This window comes from Cyprinodon tularosa, unplaced genomic scaffold (genome assembly GCF_016077235.1).
Source record: "Cyprinodon tularosa strain WSP-4 unplaced genomic scaffold, ASM1607723v1 ctg114, whole genome shotgun sequence".
Taxonomy (NCBI): domain Eukaryota; kingdom Metazoa; phylum Chordata; class Actinopteri; order Cyprinodontiformes; family Cyprinodontidae; genus Cyprinodon; species Cyprinodon tularosa.
In genome coordinates, this window is record NW_024037937.1 from 306163 (window position 1) to 327558 (window position 21396).

The following is a 21396-nucleotide window of genomic DNA, read 5'->3' on the forward strand; positions in this document are numbered from 1 at the left end:
TTCATTATTGTGTGACATCTTTTTGTTTCAATCTGTAAAATAAAATAAAAAAGAAAAGAAAAAGAACAATGTAAATTTTTAAATTAGGGTAGTTTAGCTTATTTCCAGCATTTACATTTTACAGTAAGTAAACCAAAGTTTTGCTGTTAAATAAGGTCTTTATTTAAAAAAAATTCTCTTTATCCCTGTGTAAGGTTGTAATATAGAAAATGTTTTAACTATAAAAAATGTTCCAACAAACTACAAACATACAGTCTCTACAGGTTTTTGAATTAAATGTACATAACTCACTGAAGAAGACCACAAGAAAGGAAATAAACTCATCAAAAAATGACAAACTACCATGTTCTCCTGTCTTAGTGTTGTATTGTGGGTTTAGCGGTCATAGTTTGGGTTCCTCCTGCTGCTGTCTTGGATTGCCTCTTTATGTTTTTTTTTTCTTCTTTAGTTTATTTTGTTTCTTTTTTCCGAGACAATGGAGTCATTTGAATCCCTTGGCAGCTGAGCAGAAATGTGCCCTTACCAAACCTGTAGTTCATGTAATGATGACTCCTTTTTTTTAAGGTTCTTATATCTTGTATATCCCCCGATGTTGAGATTCAAATGGTTCTTTATTCCTGCTTTTTCATGACTTGTCATCTAAAAGATTATTTCTCCAATTTCTTGATCATATCACAGCAGAAATCTCATTGTAATTTATGCCAATTTTTGTATTTTTTTGTGTAGAATTTGAAATCTGCATAGGTTTTATTAGCTTTTTGGCCACTTGTTTGTCCACTAGTTTCTTCACCGCTGCTTCACCATGTTTACTCTATACAACATTTCCAAGATAACAGGATATCATAAGGAATAGACAACAGGGCATATTACCCTAAACACCATAGGGGGATGGGTTAATTGCAGAGGAAAATTTCTCCAGTGTGACATCAATAAAGTTCAACTATTATAATAATTATTATTATTTCCCACAGTGAAACAAAAATGTGGCTGTATAATGTCGTGGTGAAGCTTTTCTACAGCATAGTGAGAGGCGCTGGTAAGAGGTGTAAGGAGATATTGCGGCCTTGCAATATAAAGGGATGAGGTTTAGCATTTATAAACAATAAAGGGTCAATATAAAGAAGTGAAACCACAGCTGTAGCTTTGCTGCTATAGGCTTAGGCTGCTAGAGGACATAAAGACCATTTTACCACACAGATTATTTGTTAAGTCAATTTTAAACTTCATTCTCTCTGCTTTTTATCTTCATAATAGCTTCATCCTTCCTGGCGCTGTTTAGATATGACACTCTTCTGGTGGGAGGCATCGGCAAGGTTTCTTTCATCAACATTGTCTGTTATCTACGGGATCAGCTTTTACGGTGACTAACGTAATGTGCTCTCTTTTATTCCATCCATCATCCATCCTCTCGGGCTTCACCTGTCAGGGTCACAGTTGATTTTGTGCCCGTCTCTGGCAGTCTATGAGGGAAAGACTGGGTACACTCTGGTGAGATCGCTAGTTCATCACAGGGCAACGCAGAGACACACAACCATGAATGCATACTGTAGTCATACTTAAATGTTAATTAAGAGATGCCAATTAACCTAACAGTCATGTTTTTTGGACTGTGGGGGAAAACCAGAGTACCCAGAGAGAACCCACACATGCACAGTCAGAACATGAAAACTCCATGCAGAAAGTTGGGAATCAAACCCAGGACCTTATTGCTGCAAGGCAACAGTGCTACAAACTGTGCCATCATGCAGCCCCCTCTTTCATTATTTTTGCCTAAAATTTGGCGCAAAGGTGATTTACTGATTTTATTTCCTTGAGCCAGTTTAGAAAGTATTAATGAATCGGAGTTCGTATGTTCTTGTGGTGTGTTTGCTTCTGTCAAACCTCCATTTAGCCTAAACAGAGCTCTGTTAACACTGAGTCTGGTTCTGCTGGATGTTTCTCTCTGTTAAAACAGAGTTTTCTTCTCCACTGTTACTGCATGCATGCTCAATGTGAGGGATTACTGCAAGGTCAACGACACAATGCAAGCGAATGTTTACTGTCGCCACATGCTCATCCAGAAGTGAATTCTGCAAAGGCAACGACTTAATGCAGTCCACCGGATTTCTTTAGACAGAAAACTTTTAACCAATCTGTCTGTTTGATATATTTTAATTGACTCAGCTCTTATGAAAGCTCACGTGTTTCTTTCTTAGGTACAAGCAATATAAACAGCAATTTTGCACTGATATTTCCCTTTGTATTCTGGTGTTAAAAGAAAACTAAAAAGAATCAAGAAGACATAAAAGTATGGAGGAAAACTTAATTAACATTCTGACATTTTAGTATTGCTAGGTGTGAAATCCAAAAGTGCTATAAACTATAATTGCATATTGATTTTCATGGGGTGGAGGAGGTGTATGCAATTATGGTCTAAACCATAGACTAAGCTTCTACTTTAACCCTTACTGCGTTTTACATATGATGGCTGCAGCTAATCTAATTTAAAAATCTGTGTTTTAGTAAAGCTCAACAGTTTAAGTGTTCTTGTAGTTTTGACAAACTGTATCATAAAGAATGACAAAAGAAAAACCTGTAAAGTGTTAAAAAGTTCACTCAGTAAAGCCACCCACATGAGGATTTGGGTGGTTAACACGTGAGCACTTTTTCCATTCAGACAAAGCATCACATAAATTACTGAATTACATGTAAACAGAAAGGGTGTCATTTAAGGTAAACCATTATCTGCAGAAAGACTTCGTCTGTGTTCTGTGTGTGCAGTCCACCTTAAAAATTTAGCTCAGGACCAATTTTGGAATTGTCCCGCGACCAGCGAATTACACATCCCTCCTGGATACCAAACATCTGGACAACAAAAGAGCTCAGAGGAGCTTAAATTCAGGCAGCTGTGAGACGGCGCAGCAGACACACTGAAGCCTTCAACATGAAAGCTGCTCTGCTGGCATCTTTCTTGTGTTTGCTGTCCACAGTGGTGGCTCAGCCATATGACCATTATGATATGGGCTGGGTGAATGGCTACCGTCAAGGCTTCAACTTCCAATGCCCCCATGGAGAGGCCCTTGTAGCTATTAGGAGCTACTTCAGTGAGAAAGAAGGCTCGGACCGCTTGTGGTCTTTTGAGTGTCAGCGTACACCTGAGACTCTTGGCGAGCCAAGTGACTGCTGGTGGGACGACATCAACCGTGCAGGACTGGAATGGTGAGTACCATGTTTTTTTTGTCTCCTGGACTCTATAGAACTCTACAGAAATGCAGTGTGCAAATCACACATATAAAGGATTGGTGTAGAAAGGTATTGGAAAACAGAATTCCCATGAAACTTTATCTTGTTTAAAATTATCCTCTGTCCCATTTTAAAATTTGCCTGCAGGAAAAATAAGCAATAAAGATTGAATAAGTACCTTAAGTTTAAGATAACTGGAGGGAAAATCATAAGTTAGGACACAAAGTAATTGGTTTTATCCAGATCCATGAACTTTCAAATGGACAACAAGAAAATAACTGCTAAACTGAATAAGTATATCGTGCAGAGAAAAAAACTTGCTAACTTTATGATTCTGTTCTGGTCAGACTGTTCACATTGTGGGGACATTAAACAAGACAGCCTTTTGCCCTGTATTTAGGATCAGCCACATCTCTACAAATTACATCCTGTTTAGTAAACTGGAATCAAACACTTTTTCTTTCTTTTTAAAGTTGGCTTTAGTTTATACAAATTCATTCCAGTCTGCAAAGTCTGTATGATGCAAATTCCTCTACTTGTTCCCGCCCTCTAAGGTCTGCCAGGATGCTCTGCACTCATTTACTGACTCGGTGTACAATTACCCTCACAGGGAACAATGGTGCCAAACACATTGCACACAGAAGAAGGTTTGGTTCTGACAATGAGTGGGGAAAAAAATCCAAAATAAATATAAATAAATTATCACATTTCCTTGCAGCATTATATTGATTAGACAGGGATTCATAATCAAGACAAAAACTAGTTAGAAACATTATGAGTGTTGAGTTATAACTTTAAATAGATGTTGCAAAAAAATAAAATAAAATAAAAATCACAGTAATTTAAATTTGGATGTTACTTACCAAAAAGTGTAACTCAGAGTCCATTAGAACTTACCTTTTGCATGAAACACTCCCACCTAAACAAAATCTGTTAGCAGAAGGATACTACAAAGCCAATGCTTTACATGAGGTTGGCTTTTCAGAAGAGTTGTGTTCATTAAACCGACAGTACCTAACTTCTGCCTCAAGTATTAGCTTTATTGAGATATATTTAGATATATTAAATAGTGTTGCACCGATACCAGTATCGGGCGGGGCCCCGATTCAGCTCTAAAATGGTGGTATCGATATCGATGAGTACCAACAAATAGAGCAGCGATACCATTTTGAGAGCCAAAAGTTTATTCAACTATTGTCACCCATTCCAGGTAGGCAATAAAAAGTTCTACTGGATTCACTTTGTATTAGTCTTTTTCCTACTTCACAAAGGTAGGCAGCAGCTTGACAAAGCCATGATGGCAATTATTTTATATCCAAGTAGTATGCAGTTCCTAATATATATATACGTACATACACACATCAATTTTAAACAGTCGGTATCGGTATGGAATCGGTATCGGCCTATACTGCACAGCCAGGTATCGGGTATCCGTATCAGGGCCAAGCAAATGGCATCGGCGCAACACTAATATTAAGTTATTTTTAGTTCAATATACAGCAATTAGCCCGTATCGATGATTCGTGCAGGATGCTCTTCTCCAAAAACCCCTTTATCCAACTTCAGGGAGTTGGATCCGTCTCTGTAGGAGTCATGTGACTCGGAGCGACACTTTATGGGAGTTTGAGTTCCCTTTACAACAAAAAAAAAATATGGTATTCATCTGATAAGGCTTTGTTTTTGGTTCTCGGATGTAGGATTTAATATAGATGGGTAAATGTGGCTTTAATTTTATAAGTGACTCCATGACTTCTCAATCGGATGGTTCACTGTTGTCTGCTATCAGATTGTAAAACATGGCTGTTTATTTTACGACCACACAGGCCTGCCAGTGGCTTTCATTGGCTCTGAACCTAGAAGTTACGGGTCTAGCGCCCCTAGTGGCTAAAGCTTACAAACAGTTGCTTTACGGGAGAAGCAATGTTTCGTAGGGCTGGACGATTTAATAGATTTTACTTGTTGATTTAACTTTTTGTTTATGAAGATTTGATTCTTCGGCAAATGTGGATTAATTTAACTAATATTCTGTTTCCATAGCTCAGAGGGACATCAGTCATAACTTTTTTTCTTAGATGTCTACTCATAACTGATAAACTAGCTCGCACTGTGATAACAGCAGCTGCAAACATTAGGGGTTATATGTTCTGTGTTTGTTGGAAGGTTGATTTTTGTTACCCTTTGATTTAAGATCACCTTCCAGATGGGATTGAAATCAAAGATAGTTTTGAAAGCATTATATATCCCATTCCTCAAGGGAGGAAAAAAATTGATTAATTGGCTTTCGAATTAACAAATCAGAGCTTAGATTTTTAAACATTATCACCGAGCCATAGTCAGTGGGCAATGATTGAGTTGAAAAGAAGATCAACTGAAGGCCTGAAGGTGGTAAGTCAAGCAGATCAGTGGCAGAGAAAGAAGGAGGAGGTTGAGCTGATAGAGCAGGTGGGGAAGGAGACTTCTAGAGGGTCAGATGAATATGGAGGGACAAGAGTGTCTTTAAAAGCGAGTAGAAGAATTTTGAGTGAAGCTGCAAAACATGAGTGATGTGTCTGTAGGGAGGTCACACACAGCCAAGCTCTGAAATAAGGTAATTGCTGCAGATCAAGCAACATTATTGAGGTGTAGGACAGTGTGCTGTGGAAGCTAATGCTCAGTCGCTAAATAGGAAGAGAGAATAACCAAATCTGGAAAGAGTGTTTTTAGAGGCGGAGTGGCTGTCTAATGGTTAGGCTGGGAATCCAGTGGTTCTGAATTTGAGCCCCACTCCCACAGACTGCCACTCTGGGTTCCTGAAGAAGACCCTTAACCCCACACTGCTCCCCAAATGCCGCACAATGGCAGCCCACTGCTTTCCAAGGGGATGGGTTAAATACAGAGGTAAATTTCTCCAATGTGAGATCAATAAAGTTCAATTAAATTAAGAGGCAGCAAGGATGAACTATTTGTTTAATTGGAGAAAACTGCTAAAAATGTGTGATTGAGTTCACTGTATTAATCAATGAGGTAAGAGGGTGGGAGTATGGTGTTAGGTGCGATAAACAAGTAAAGTTTGTTCATAATGAGGTTAAGGTTGATCTGGTTGTATTGAATTTTTGCAGTCCAACACCTTTAAAATGCTTGGAGTCTCTGGATACATGCATCACATGTTTGAATTTTTCTTTAAAGGTTGAAAGTAACAGCAATAAGCACTACAAACCTTGACAGATGGATCAAAAGTTTATCACTTCTTTTTTTTAGCTTTTTATAGTTTTGTAGCTTGAGCTGTTACATTTAAGACAAGATTTTTCTTTTTAAGAGGACATAGCTGTTAGTTTTTATGTTTACTTTTATTGCAAACAATCTCTGAACAGAACCCCAGTTATAAAAATCAGAAGTATCCCTTTAATAATGAATGTTTCCTCAGAGAAAATAACATGATTACATAACTGGTCATAAATCTTTAATTATCGAGGAAATTAAACATAAATAGATAATAGCTTCCCTTTCCTTTCCTTTATTTTCTTTTTCTTTTTTTATTACTTTTGTTGGTTTATTATCATAATACATGGGTGATAACCTGGTATGTTGACCCCACAGTGTCTAATGGGAACAGACATTTCCTGATTAAAAATAAAGAAAACAAACTTTTGTAATGGAAATATTTAACGAGGATGTTTGGCTGCAGCTGTTGTCCGTCAGAAACAGCACTTATTACTTTTCATCCATCCTCTGTTATTAAAAAAATGTCTGCTGATATCTGTAGGTCCTACTTTATTAGTAACTGCTGTCACTAAATGAAAATGTTTAGTTTCAGCTGCAACTTATTTGTTTCTCTGTGGCTGAGCCAAATAAAGAAGACTGTGTTTGATTGTATAATAGTATTTTAACTTTAAGCTTAATGTACTTTTTTAGGGGCTTTCTAAGAGTAATGTTTTAAAGACTACTAACCTTTAGTGCATTTGAAACCATGCAAGTTAAAAGAAAAGATTATGTGCCAGTAAGCGAGACTTATGTACAGCACCAAGTGAACTATTCTGGTAACATTATTGTCAGATGTACACATCAGTGCACCAAATGTACCAGTGTACCAGAAAAATGTATTATTCAATCAGGCATTCACTTATTGCTGGGGGTGTGTGAATTAAACCAGCTACCCACCATTTACAGGATGAACCCCTTTCCCCCGAGCCAACGTCACACTTGATAATACCCTTAAAAAGTCTTATCAGAGCTTTTACATATGTTTCTTTTTTTATTGCTATCGTAAAATACTGGATTCTCTCCACTGTTTTGTCCTTCGGGGAAACATAGAAGGCTTTCCAGACTCGGTATGAATCACCATCTTTCCTCGGAAACAGAAATGCATCCAAAGAAATTCTCATTTCTTTATCCAACTCGCTGTGTCAGTTGTCCTTTAGAGACCTTAAATCTAAAGTTTATAGGACATGTGTTTTAGTCTTTTCCTGAAATTTTACAAGATGGTTCTCATAAAAAATAAAAATAAAAAAACATTGGATAGTCTAAACAGAGGGTCCACAATAACCCAACTCAGTAAAGTAGGGGCCCGTTTAAGAAAGCTGCAACTCTTTTGTATCTAAATGTACACTTTCAGATGCCACAACCTGACCTAAACATCAGTTTCCCTGAAAGCTTTTATCAAATTGAGAGATTTAAATGTGGCTTTAGAAGACAGCGCTAAAAGGATGAATTGTAGCCTGACAGCAGCTTCAATCATACCTCCAGACACGTTGCTGGTCAGTCTATATCTGCTTCTGGTGACAGGTGTGGTCTGGAATGAAATTCGTTCGTTTTTTTCCTTTGGGTTAAATCTAACTGAACTCATTCAACCTCTTGGTCTATGGTGTGAGAGTTTTATAACTGCTACGCCCACCTGTCTTTATCAAAGTGGTCTGATTGGATTTAACAGAGCAGAACATTGCCCTGCTGGACATTACCCCAACTGCCTGAAGGCGGGGTTCTTGTCTACATGAAAAGTTCCTGTACACTCAGCATTTCCTGTTCTTCCGATATGATCTGGGCTATCTTCTGTGTTGCTCTACATACAGTTGAGGCCGAAAACAAGAGAGATTAACCCGTGACTTGTGTCTTTACAGGTCGTCGACATGCACCCGGAATGGCCTGGTGGCGGGGGTTCAGAGCAAGTACTTTGAATCTGTCCTCGACCGCGAATGGCAGTTCTACTGCTGCTACTACAAACGCCGCTGTCCCTACGCCTGCATGTACGTTCTCACACAGCGCTGAGGGCATGTCTAGGAAACAGACTCTCAGCTTTGGTGCCTTCTTGTTGAAAATTTGATGATGCAAATTCAAAGTAATTTGTCGGATGGGAAAAAGGGTTTACTAGCAATGATCTTAGGTATTCACTTCATATACAGCAAAAAACTGACAAAAACTGTTCAAAGCGGCAAGATGAATCAGTCCCACCTTAAAATAATTTGGTACACAAGCAGCTAGACAAGCAATTGATTATCATTGTGTTGGAACATCCAGAATTGGTAGAAGTGTATTAGGAACTATGGGGGAACCTGTTCCCTGTCCACCTTGAGCATCTGAAAATTAAAGGAGTCATTGGAAAATGCCAGTGTATAATGTTTGATGAAGGCTGCAGTTTCTAGGAACAGGTGAGGACCGTTAGCGGTGTTTCCTTTACAAATGTGCGCAAAACTATGTCGATATTCTGCTAATTTTTTTAATTTAATTTTTTCATTTGCCGTATTTGCATTGAATAAGAAAAATATTTAAAATGTTTGTCCACCCCATGACTCTTAAAAACCACAAGGCAGCGCCGGATGTAAAAACGAGGTATATCTAAAGTTTAACTACGGCTCTAGAGGGCGCCATCATCCTCCAACTACCCTTGGTCCCCTTCTACGCCTTTTTACAAGGCAGTAAGATCTAGTTGCGGAGCATGTGACTCATGCATTGCGAAATAGTTTTTCCATTGCAGTGTTGTGAAATATAAGCATGCGACCGAAAAATCTAAGTGGAAAAAAAACTTTTTTTGAAAAATTGCAGTTCAGCTAATTCATTCTTCTAATTACAATTTGCGTAATTTGAGGGTTAATGGAAAAGCAGCTAGTGTCTGCATATGTTTAACTTGGAAAAAGCTTGCGTTGCTTAAGTAATTAAGAATTTGCGATGAGGAAAGCAGCTTGCTGGTACTGGCAGCAAATAATTATACACAGGTTAATCTTTCATGTAATGTTAGTCTTTCATGTAATGAAAACATGCCTCAGTATTTCAACAATTAATTAATTAACCATTTTCTCTCACCACTTACTTGTACTTGCAAAAGGCGTCGGACAAAACTTCACTCACAGCCAGTCATATAGTGTCCCTTATTTATTCTTAAAGCGTGGAGAAAAACACAGCATGTTTTCTTTGCCTTAAGGTTTCCTGATCGGTCAAAATACCTCATTAAATACCTCAGGTAACGTTGTGCTTCATGAAGTAGCCATTAAAACTACAGTATCCTGCGTTTCTCATAGCTTTGTTTTCACAGGCTGACATTTCGACGTAGGCGGAGGAATCTCAAAGCTGGCTTCACATTAATTCCAAGAATTGACAGCCTCAACTAAACTCCTTTGTTTTTAAAGTTGGAGATTTCTTGCTAGGTGCTACACCTAGTTTTGTGAATATTTTTGCTGTTTCATGCAAAAATATTTTACCTTCTTTTTTATTGGCTCCCCGTCAGTTTCCCTAGTAAATAGTTAGCATTACCTCATAGCTACGACTCAATCTCCCTGCTGCATCCTCAAAGCATGTTGCTGCCACCACCATGTTTCACTGTGGTAATAGCAGTTTGCACTTATTAACAGGATTAGTTTTCCACAATAAATTGTACTTTTATTGTACACCCCGACCTCACTACCACTACCAAGATCAAGCTAATTTGAAAATGTAGCCTGTTTTAGAGTAAGGAACACATTTTGACCTAATGTAGAGACTGAGTTCAAATTTTTCAGTACAGATTATAGAGTAGATATTCATTTTCATGAAAAAACAAACAAACAGTTGAAGTATGGTCCTGACAAGACTGCCAGTTAGTCGATACATTTTCAAAGTGTTGAACAATTATATCTTGCTTTCATCAGAAAAACCAATGACATTCCTGAATATCACAGAGAAGAGGCAGAGATGGTCATCCCAGCTTATGGCTACTTCATCCGTGGAGCCCAGACTACATTCAGCGGGGTGCTCAGGTCAGATCTAAACACATTTCTCTGTGAACAGCCATGACCCATTATAAAACAGTCTTTTTAGAAGAGGCATTATTTTATCATAAATAAGACGAGAACTGCTCAGACGCTGTTGCACTCATAGATATTTTTTTCTCGTTCCTTTATTTCAGAGATCGGCAGTGGAAATACATCTTGTGCAGGATGACAGACTTTGACTGTGAATTTGAGAATTTATAGACCTGTAAGAAGCATCTTAATTACACACAAAGGTGTGAAATATATATAACCATTACTCATTCAGTCAAATCATAGTAAAGGTACAACCTTAAAGTATTCAGGTTCTGTTTTTTATATATCTTTTCACATAATAAATATACCAAATCCAGGATTTTTCCATTGTAACCATTTTATTTTTTTCTAGCTGTAAGAACTTATACATAAGATAACCAGTACATAATAAACATCTACACTTGGAATCAAGTGAATATTTGAGCTCCACAGCTTTTCACCTTGGGAGGACCAGCTTGCATGTTTTGCAAGAGTTTCCCAGAGCAGAAGCAATTATTTGATACCATGTTTATAGCATCTGAAAGAAAAATAGCAAAACAGGCTCTGCTCCAAGATTTCTCAGCTAGGGAACCAAAACATTAAGGATGTTCTCTAGATAGAAAAATTGGAGCAACAGTTTAGGCTAATGAGGAGGAATAAATATGTGTCACTATATGTTTTGCATGCAGCCAACTGTGCCGATCAATTCCCTTTTTTTATCTCATACGTCTGGCATATTTATCTGTGTAAAAAAAACTTGAATAAAGATATTTATTGTTGGAGATTGTTGTGTTTTTTTAGGGGATTTCAAAAAGATTATTAGAACATCAGAATATTATATGCAAAGGTATAACATAGGAAGTCTGTGGAGTTGTGTGAGGAGGGTGGATGAGGATAAGTGAGACATGATGAGCTCCTTTGGGCTCAGCTTGGCTAAAGGTAAGTATGGTACTGCTACAACAAAATGAGAATTGAGTCTGTGAGCCTGTGTACTTTAGAGTTTGAGAGGTGGGATTAGTAAAAGCACGATGAATCACTTCTATGAAACGATTCCCCACTCAATATGAACGATGACACTGAAACGATAAAATAACTAACCCCAAAATAAATATGTATATATTTTTTTTATTTAAAATGTGAATAGGGGGATTACTTTACTATCAATGTGCATTTATTTTTACATTTTTGATTTATCATTTTTTCTGTTTTACAATATATTGCAATATATAATATTGCTTTAACGGTTAAAGAATGCCAATGCAATTAATTTTTCCTTATGGTAGCAGTGCTAGTTTCAGGCATGTCTTTCAAACAAGTAGCTAAAAGTGATAAAACTATGCCCCACTTGGCTGCACACAGTCCCCCTCAACCTGACAAGGGTGGGGGAAATCTCCCCCTCAAAAATCAAAAATGTCCCTCTGTTTACTATTCATGCCTCAATAAGGCTAAGCTAAGCTAGGGTAAACTAGCTGTCACGTTTTCGCATTGAGACCCCATTCCTACTATAGCCCGAGAGCTCATCCCAACACTAATACACAGATTCCACACCCTTGACCTGTGAAAAGTAGCGCCTAGTTCACTAGGGCCAGATTATTGCAAGCCATTGGTGAGTTTAGTCCAGCATTCCTTTTACCTGCCTGCCTGATTCTGACCTGATTCTCCCCCCTGATTCTCTGTACCCTATCAGACCTGTCATAATGTGTTTTTGGCTCTCTGACCTATTTTCTGTGACCTGACCTCGCTCCCGGATTCTGCCCTGGGGTTCTGATCACCTGGGTCTGACTCTGGACCAGCTACTGGATTCCGAACTCTGGTTTGTCTCTTTGATCATTCTGCCTGTCTCTGCTCTCATGGATCTGACCCGGTGCATTAAATACAGGTCCAGCAGATTCTGAAACAGCTTCTTCCCCACCGCCATCAGAAAAGTGAATGTTGAAAAAACTCTAAATTATGTCACAGACTCTGCATCAAACTGACCATATCAATGCATTTTTTTTAGCACCATGTTTTTCCTCCAACAATGTTTTCAGTTGATCACTGCTACATTTTATGAAAATGGAAATGTGATGAGAAATTTCAATAAATGTTGTCTTAGTCTCTAATAAGTCTAAGTCATCCCTCTGGGCAAACAAGTAACTGTCAAAGAAGGATTCCTCCAAACCAACCTGGACAGAATCAAGAACCCTGAGAGATTCAGCAGTGACTTATCATGGAAATTGGCTTTCTCAGAAACTGTAAAAGTTTGCCCTTAAACTCTGAGAAGTTCTGGTACTTTGGTGAATCCCTCCTGACCTGCGGCAGTTTCATATTTTTATAAATTGTTCAAGCATCAAATATTGTCTCTGGTTGAATATTGGCCATGCCTGTCAAGAAACTTTAAGACATCCGCTGTGAAACAACCCACCATCCCAGTCAAGCTCCAGTATCCAATATATTTTAAGACATGTACAAACTACAATAAGGTGATCAGATTTGGACTTGCAATGCTAGGGACAGTTCTGTTTGGAGAGGTGGATCATGTTCTTTAAAAAATATAATTGTACGACACACTAAAAATTATAATATATGGGAGAATGATAGGAAACGGGTAAAATATGGTAGTAAACAGAAGACTTAAGATGAAAGGACAGACACCAAGATGTCTTTATAAATATTTGTCGTACAAATATACCAGACTTTCAAACACCGGATCTGGTTTATCATGGTTTTGGTTCTGTTTTAAGTTTTCTCTTTGAGTTTACATTGGTTTTATTTCCCTTTTGTGTTATTCTAGTTATTTTTATGACATTTGAGTTCTTATGTGTTTCCCCTTTTGTATCAGTCTCCTTCTCTCTAGCTCCCTTCTAGATTCCTCTGTCCACACCTGCTCCCAGTCTGCTGATTAGCCTGGTCTCTGTTTCTGTCTCCCATATATACACCTCCTGTTCAGTTAGTGCTTGCTGGTTCCTCGTCGTCGTCATTTCTTACCCTTCATTTAAGTTTTTAAGATTTCAGTATTTTTGGATTTTGTGAATATTTTTTTTTTTTTTTTTTTTTTTTTGCCTCTGTTAGCCTTTTTGGAAATTAAACTTGCAAGTAACCAACTCAGCCTTAATCTCTGCATTTGGGTCCTTCAAACCTCCACTCAACCCAGAATGGTTTAACTTCACCTTCCAGTCAGCTAACAGAAAAAAAAACAAAGTTTCTATGAAGTTAATCTTAAATTGTCTTTTTTTCCCCATCTTTTGAAGAAATGTTCCCATCATTATGAGGATAAACCAATCCCAACAAACATACTGTAACTATCGGGCATGTAAAACGTGGCAACATTGATATAAAAATGCCTAAAAAACATTTCTAGAGTTCTCTAAATCAAATCAAATACATACTTCGACTCATGCAGCTTTGGAACTTTAAAAGTATATGCTTCCTTTGCAAGAACGGAACAGAGAACTTTGAGATTTCTACCTTCTCCTGGGGCTGTGTTACATGATCTCAGCTGTAGTTTGTGAATTCTTGCAGCTTTCCATTGCTTGGTGCATCTGGTATCTTTTGTGCTATTAGTCGGAAATTTAAAATGGTTGTGGTTACTGTATAGTGCTGTGATGCACTCATAAAAGTTCCCATGGGTTTTGTTCTTTTGCTTTTGCATTATGAAGTGCCATGGGATATGAATGGCTCTTCAGTCAGTGTGCAAAGAGATATATATTGGTAGAAAGCAATATTTCTCATCAAAGAAAATCATCAGCTGTGATTGGTCGTGAAGCGAGTTAACCCTAAACAGATCATTAATGCTTCACAGGGCAAAAAAATATCGGGTGAAATTTGTTACATTGTTTAAATCTTAAACTAATCAGAGACGGACCTGAGAGTTAAAAAAAAAAAAAAAAAAAAAAACTGTTTAGGTGTGTTAAAAATCCATTTCCCAACTGTGAAACCACTAAAGAAAACGTTTTTTATGTTTTGCTTTTTGGATTTCTGTGATAGGACTTCTACAAAATTAGACAAGCATAAATAAATCAACATAAAAGGAAAACCTGGATTGGAAAATTTTTCTCTTTTACAGATTCATAGAAACTCATTAAGATTTGTAAAATCTTGAATCCATCTTCCCAAAAATACTCCTTGGCTCCTTCCTGTGAGCCAAGTACGTTTTATCTCATCTCCTGTACTGGATCATTATACAAACAGAGCCTAAACTGTGGAGCCAACATTTTTGGCCCTTCCTCTTAGTCCATTTGTTCTGGTTTCCTTCACCGACTCAACCTATCAAATCTATTCTAACTTAATGGACCGGATTGGGTAAAGGTCACTGGGCTCCCTTTGCTGTCTTGAAAGGGACATGGGACTGGGCCAGTAGCTTTCAGCTCTGTTTGTTTATGGCAGCTGCTGTCTCCAGGCTCGGGGCCAAACACCGCTGGGATTACACAGCTGTCCCTCGGAACAGTGGCCGGTCCAGAGCCACACGCGTGCAGTGGCCTCCCGCCATAGGAGACCTATCCCAGAAAAGGAAAGCCTCTTCCTGAATCTGAAGATTTGGGAAGATTTAAAGCCCAGCTTTGTCCTCTCCTCCCACCTACAAGTTTTCATTACAGCAAGATGAAGAATGATCCTTCCAAAACAATAGCCACTCTGGTTGTAATTAAAGTTTAGAGGAGAAGCCACAACGTTATTAAGGTCTCCTTACTGCAATCACGTTTAAACCCTGTAGTTAGCTGCCATATAATTAAATACTAAGTATACTTTTATGGAAACAAAACAACATATAAAATAGATTTCCAAAATCTGATGAAGACCTATCTTTTTTTTATTTATTTATTTATTTATTTTTACCAGAAGCAGATAGCTCCATTATATAATAAATGCTTGAAAGATACCAAATACTTTTAGGTATTACATATCAAATGTTTTAGTTATTAACACAATGCATACATTAAACTCTTTGGCAACTAAAACAGAGGAAAATTTAATCAAATTTGAATCCTGGTTATAAAAAAAGAAAACATTCAATTATGGTGTTAGATCAGCAGCTATATTTTACTGTGGTGCCACAAATTCACATCCTAATTATAAAACATATGTAAAACTCCCATTGAATACACATTAGTTCAGAAAATTTTTTTTTGGTAATTTTGCATTTTTGTAGTAATTTCATTCGGTTGAAAACAAAAGCCATTATTTTTGCAGGACTGAGCTGTGCAAAAATAGCTCAATTTACTGTGTGCAACTATAACTAGTTTTTAGTTTTCAGGTATTACTTGTTCTGTTTTGTTGATCTTTGGTTTATTTTCCATTATATCCAAGCAGTTTTTAGTTACTCTTTGGCTACATTCACACTGCACACCTTGATGCTCAATTCCGATTTTTTTGCGAAATCTGATTTTTTTGTGTTACCGTTCATATTTCCAAATATATGCAACTTATATGTGATCTCCTGTGTGAACTGCAGTCATACAACGCAAATGTGCCGCATGCACAGTAGAGCATGCAATGACGTCACAGGCCAACATGCTCTTTTTTTCCGGAAGTAAACATGGATGGTAGTTCCGTCGCGCATCTAGCGGTCTTTTCCAACCATAAAAACACAATCTTTTCAATATGTTTAAACATAAATACTGCTCTCCGCATCATCATCTGCCATGGTTGTTGTTTTTCTTGCTGCTTCTGGGTAGCAAGACGCATAATAGAAGCCTGGGTGCCATTCAGAACTTAGTCGTGCCAACAAGGTTTGAGGTCGGGAAGTTCGGTCTGGCATTGCTCCATAGTAGCGCGAGTATGATCTCCCACCCTCTGGCGATCAAATCAAATTGTCAGGGCGGGCTTTTTACGATGATGGACAAATTATCAACAGTAACGTAATCAACCACGTGACCAAAGCGCGCTTGGGTGACAACAACAATGGCTACCGCCGGAGAGTTGAGGTGTGTAGATTCTGCTATTAGGTCTGTTCTAGAAGATATTAACAGCAAATTTATTTTAAAAGAGGAACAGAGAAACGCGATCAAGGATCATCTTCTTATTCTAGGCGTGCAACTGCTTTGATTTTTGTTGACAACAACTATGCATCACTTAACATACATCGCGCACTCCGTTGCTCTTATTGGTTGTAGGTCTATCCAATTGAGTGCAGAGGCATTTTTTTCCAGGTTCGTTCAAAACACGCCCCATAATCACAGCTCTGTGGAGCAGTATCAGACTCATATTCTGACTAGAATTGAGTAGGACTACGTCAGGCTAGCATAATAGTGACCTTTGTCTGAATTAATGTCATTCAGGTCGGATGAATGCGACCTGGCCGTTCAGACACAGGTCGCATTTGAAAAGATCGGATTCTTATCGGATTCAGGACTACATACCCAAGTGGCCTGGGTCACATTGGAAAAAATCAGATCTGTGTTGTTCAGACTGTCATGAAAAGATCAGGTCGCATATGGGCAAAAAAAATCGGATTTGGGTCACTTCAGGACGCAGTGTGAATGTAGCCTTAGTTGCCTCCTTGTGCTTGTTTCCTTTCCCCTCTGCTTCCTTCTAGTTATTTCCACTCACACCTGCTCCATATTCAGCTCGTTAGTCCATCCTTTGTTCTGTTCCCCTTATATACTCCACCTCTGCAGTCACTCAGTGCTGGTTGTTGTTTTGTTGTTCCCTCGTTTCTGGCTTCCCATGTGAGTTTACCCTGATGCTTTCTGGTTTTATGGTTCTTAGTATTTAGGATTTTTGGTTGTCTGCCTCAGTTCTTATCTACAAGATTCACCTCTGCCTCCTGGTCTCTGCATTTGGGTCCTCAACCAACCTCTATACGAATCGAGACATACAGGGATCATAAGTTTAAGTTTTAAAAGAAAGTCTTTAGCATTAAAATGCTGAGTGCTTCTTGTCAGAGGCAACAATAGTTAGATGTATCTCTTTAACCACAGGGAGAAGTTTTCATTGAAGTGTTTATTACTACCATCTAAAATAAGCAGAAACATTGTCAAGATGGTAAAGCAGGCAGTGTGGCTTCACTTCAGCTTGAGAACAAAAATGTTTGATTTCCTAAGATCAGTATTCTGGATGCAGTGTGTGATTTCTGGAGCAAAATCCATTCAGTAAAGAATGTCTTGCAGAGCAACATGTTGGCACGTCAAAGATAAGAGATGAGCTTCGCCAGAGACGCTATGAACAAACATAAAAACATAAAAATTATGACTTTTTTCATTACTTAAAAAGGGATAAGTCTGATCCTGTTGAACAAAGTTGGGCAAAACTTCAGACCCATCAAATGCAGATGAAAGCCAGGTTAAGGTTAGTCTTAACAATACATAACACCGTGCTTAAGCTCGAAAGTCATCATCAAAAGAGAAACAGACAGCTTCTAGTATCACAGATGAACACACACAAAGTACAGAATACACATTGAAAACACCAGCTATATTAAAAGCATCCATCCATTTTCTGGCACGCTTATCCCAAGCGTGCCATTCATACACTCACTCACACCTAAGGAGAATTTAGAGAAGCCAATTAACTTAACAGTCATGTTTTGGGACTGTGGGAGGAAGCCAGAGTAACTGGAGAGAACCCACATATGCTCAGGGAGAACATGCAAACTCCATGCAGAAAGACCCCAGGCTGGGAATCAAACCCAAGACAGCAGTGCTACCCACTGAGCAGCCCGCATTAAAAACAAAACAGTGAAATCCACAGATCAGAGAAAAAAACAGTTAAACTTAAACAAAGCTATGTTTCAAATGTATAGCCTATTTTTGGGGGTGCTGAAGCAAGCCAAATTTGAATGAAAGCACCCCTAAAATATTAGTGGTTTTTTTTAATACTGTATGCGCTTTTTACAATAAAAAACAAACAAAACCAAAATAAATGTGACATTGTAAAACTATACAGTATTTGGTTATTTAACCCCTTCAATTGGGTTCTGGTTCATCAGAAATAATAAACAAACAAAAAACAAAAAATAAATAAACAGGCCTAATGGATCTCCTTATCTAATATGTTGACCAACGCTTTGAGGAAAACACTGCATTTAGGTGTTTCTGAAATGTTCAGTAAGATTTCTGCACCTATTGATGGTGTGTTGGTGAAATGTTCATCAGCGAGGTGCTCTAATGTGTCTGAAACTGGTTTAATTATCTTTAAAACCACAACTCATTATCAATGTTTACATTTACTGAATCATTAGTAAATCTTATCATTTTTTGTTTCTAGTTATTTGAATTTACAATCCATTTTATGATTGCCAGTCTAAAGAGGGAGAAGTGTATAGTGGGAGCAGAGGAGCAAGGTGTGTTCAAAGTGAAAGGTCAGGAAAACCCAGGTAAGAACCACCAAACAGCAGTTGATAAACTGGCAAAGAAAAACATTTTATTCTGTAGATTATTTTACATATCATGGAAGTAATTTTGTCACTGATTCAAAGGTTTTCATGAAATGAGTTGATTTAAATGCTTTAATTGGTTGGAATATCCTTCTAAAAAATGCTGTTTTTTGCTTTGCTTGTTAAGTTTTTTTCGGCACACGTCTTAGATACAATGCATTAATGAATGAGAGAGTCAGTTATTAGCAAAACGCACTGAACAAGTTTCAAAAATATGTGTCGAAAACAGTTAAATGAATCTTGTTTGGCCAGATAGCTCTTTGGCTGCTCAGCAAACCTCTGGTCCTAGAATCACCCCTGAGAACGGCTAAACGGTAACGTCGAACAGGTGTTTGCAGCTAATCTACATCAGTGGGAGGGGGATTAATCTACATGAATGGCGCTTACAGAAGAAAATATCAAATATAGGAGGAAAAAATATAATAGATGCAACAAAATTACACAAATAACAAAAACACAGAGCACAAAAAGAAGCTACAAAACTAAACTCAAAGGCATACAATACAACTTAATGTCAACCTTTTATCAGAGGAATTCCCCAGAGGACAGCAATATCTCTGGAGGAGTCTCAGAAATCCACATTTCAGTCAACCAGCTCGAATTTGAAAGAACCATTCACACACTGAGACATGGTGGTGGTACCATCATGCTAGGTGACCATATTTTGTCAGGCAGGGATGAGGAACCTGGACTGTGATGATAGTTAGATGGAGGGGCAAAATTAATGGTGATTCTGTTAAAAGATATGTTGTAGGCTGCAAAAGATTTGAGTCATAAGCTCAGGTTAACGTTTTTCAAAGGAAAGCAACCCTAAATAAACCCAAACAATGATTTTTAAGACCAAGTGCAATGGTTAGAATAGCCCAGTCAAAGTCAGCAGCTAAATAATTTACAGTAAGACTTTTAAACTGATCTTCACAGATCCAAAGGCATAACTTTTCTGCTTTTACTGTGTTCAGATCTTCATATGTGAGGAAAATATTGAACACTGTGTATCCTTCACTTTCAACTTTACAATTATTTGTTACTTTTTTGGTTTATCCCCTAAGATCTAAGTAAAATAAAGGAGGTTTAGGTTGAATTTAAAGCTTCTGGAATGATAACTGAATGCAACAGGCAAAAAAATAGACCTTTTTAAAAAATGTTTTAGGAAACTACATTCCCTGTAAGTTTTAATCACAGAGTCTGCTCTGTTCTCAGCCGGGCGCAGAAGTGAGGGGCTGTGTTAGGGATGTGTGAGCACCATGCAGTGTGACCCTGACCCCGCCCCAGGCCTGCACAGATAGGCTGTTTATTTTAGGGAGCCTCTGCACTCAATACCACTGCTCTCACTTGTGGATAAAAACAGCTGCCTTGTTTTGTTTCTGCCTGCATGGGGGCACACTGCAGCGCAATCCCAACACACAAGTCCATCTTAAGGTCAGTCTTCTTTACTGACCCAGGCCGCTTCTAAAAACAGGAGAAAAAACTCTAAGGATGTACAGAGAAAACATACGTATAGGCCTATAGGTTAAAACGAAATGGGATGGGAATGGATCACACACTATCTACCAACTGAAATATAGCTAAAGTTGTGCATGTTGTTTCAGATTTGTCTCTTAAAAAGCTGCAGAGAATCAACAGCCTTCTGGAAAAAACTACTTAACTTACATGGAAAATCTTTCCATAGACTTCAGGCATTTATTGAAGACATAAAAACCTGGATGACTCTAAACTTTCTGCTTCTGAATGCAGAAAAATCAAGTTATTGACTTATGTCACTTCATTTGGATGGGATCAAATTAAATTAAAGTTACTACCTATTTTTTTACTTTTTTTTTATTAAAACATTTTTCAAAGTTTTATTTCTGGATCGCATCTCAATTTTAAATTTAAATTTTGAAATATTATGTTTTTTTGTTTTTTTTTTATTTCCATTTAATAAATATGCTATTTTCTAACAATAATAGAAAACAATGGATCCCACAGAGGCAGAAATTGCATCAACTTCAGCCATTTAAAGTTTCCATGACTTGACTGTGAATGTGCACAGGCACCATGTTTGTCTCTGTTAGTGTTTGTTATTATACATGGATGAATGTAAATAAACATAAGGATGTCAAATACTTATAAGTTGAAGTAGTTCTCTGTTTTGACTAAAATGTTTCTGCTGACTGAAAGTAATGTTAACATTATTTAGTGGAAAAGACAGCCTCCAGGCTCAAATCAGTTGATCTGTAAAGAGAGATAAAAATGAGGGTAATGGTATGGAGGTTTTCCATGATCAAATACCTGGAGCTAATTAAAGATCAATCTTAAAGACTGCAGGACTTCTTTTCTATTTTACTAATACATTTATTATAACTGATTATAGTTAATAGCAGTGGTGTCAAAAGTACACACAGTTGTTACTTAAGTAGAAGTATAGATACTACAGTTTAAAAACACTCTGGTAAAAGTTGAAGTATCAACTTGACCTCTTTACTCAAGTAAAAGTGAAAAAGTATGTGCTCCATAAACTACTTAAAGTATAAAAGTATAAAGTAACCTTTAAAAAAACAGCCAGATGTCACTATATGAATTGAAAGCTCAATTTTTCAACTATTTGAAAAATAT

At 37.6% G+C, this 21396-nt stretch overlaps 1 protein-coding gene across 1 annotated transcript; it reads left to right on the forward strand.

Annotated features, from left to right (window-relative positions):
* The first annotated feature begins 2838 nt into the window (after positions 1-2838).
* dpt (dermatopontin) lies at positions 2839-11233 on the forward strand. The gene is made up of 4 exons (XM_038303789.1): positions 2839-3198; positions 8316-8441; positions 10317-10424; positions 10574-11233. Exons 1-4 carry the CDS (start codon positions 2924-2926, stop codon positions 10638-10640), a joined length of 576 nt encoding a protein of 191 aa, XP_038159717.1. The 5' UTR covers positions 2839-2923; the 3' UTR covers positions 10641-11233.
* The last annotated feature ends 10163 nt before the right edge of the window (positions 11234-21396 follow it).

Coding starts and splice junctions, on each gene's coding strand:
- dpt (XM_038303789.1), top strand. CDS start 2,924: ATGAAAGCTGCTCTGCTGGCATCTTTCTTGTGTTTGCTGTCCACAGTG. Junction 3,199..8,315: donor AACCGTGCAGGACTGGAATG/GTGAGTACCATG, acceptor GTGTCTTTACAG/GTCGTCGACATGCACCCGGA. Junction 8,442..10,316: donor CGCTGTCCCTACGCCTGCAT/GTACGTTCTCAC, acceptor TGCTTTCATCAG/AAAAACCAATGACATTCCTG.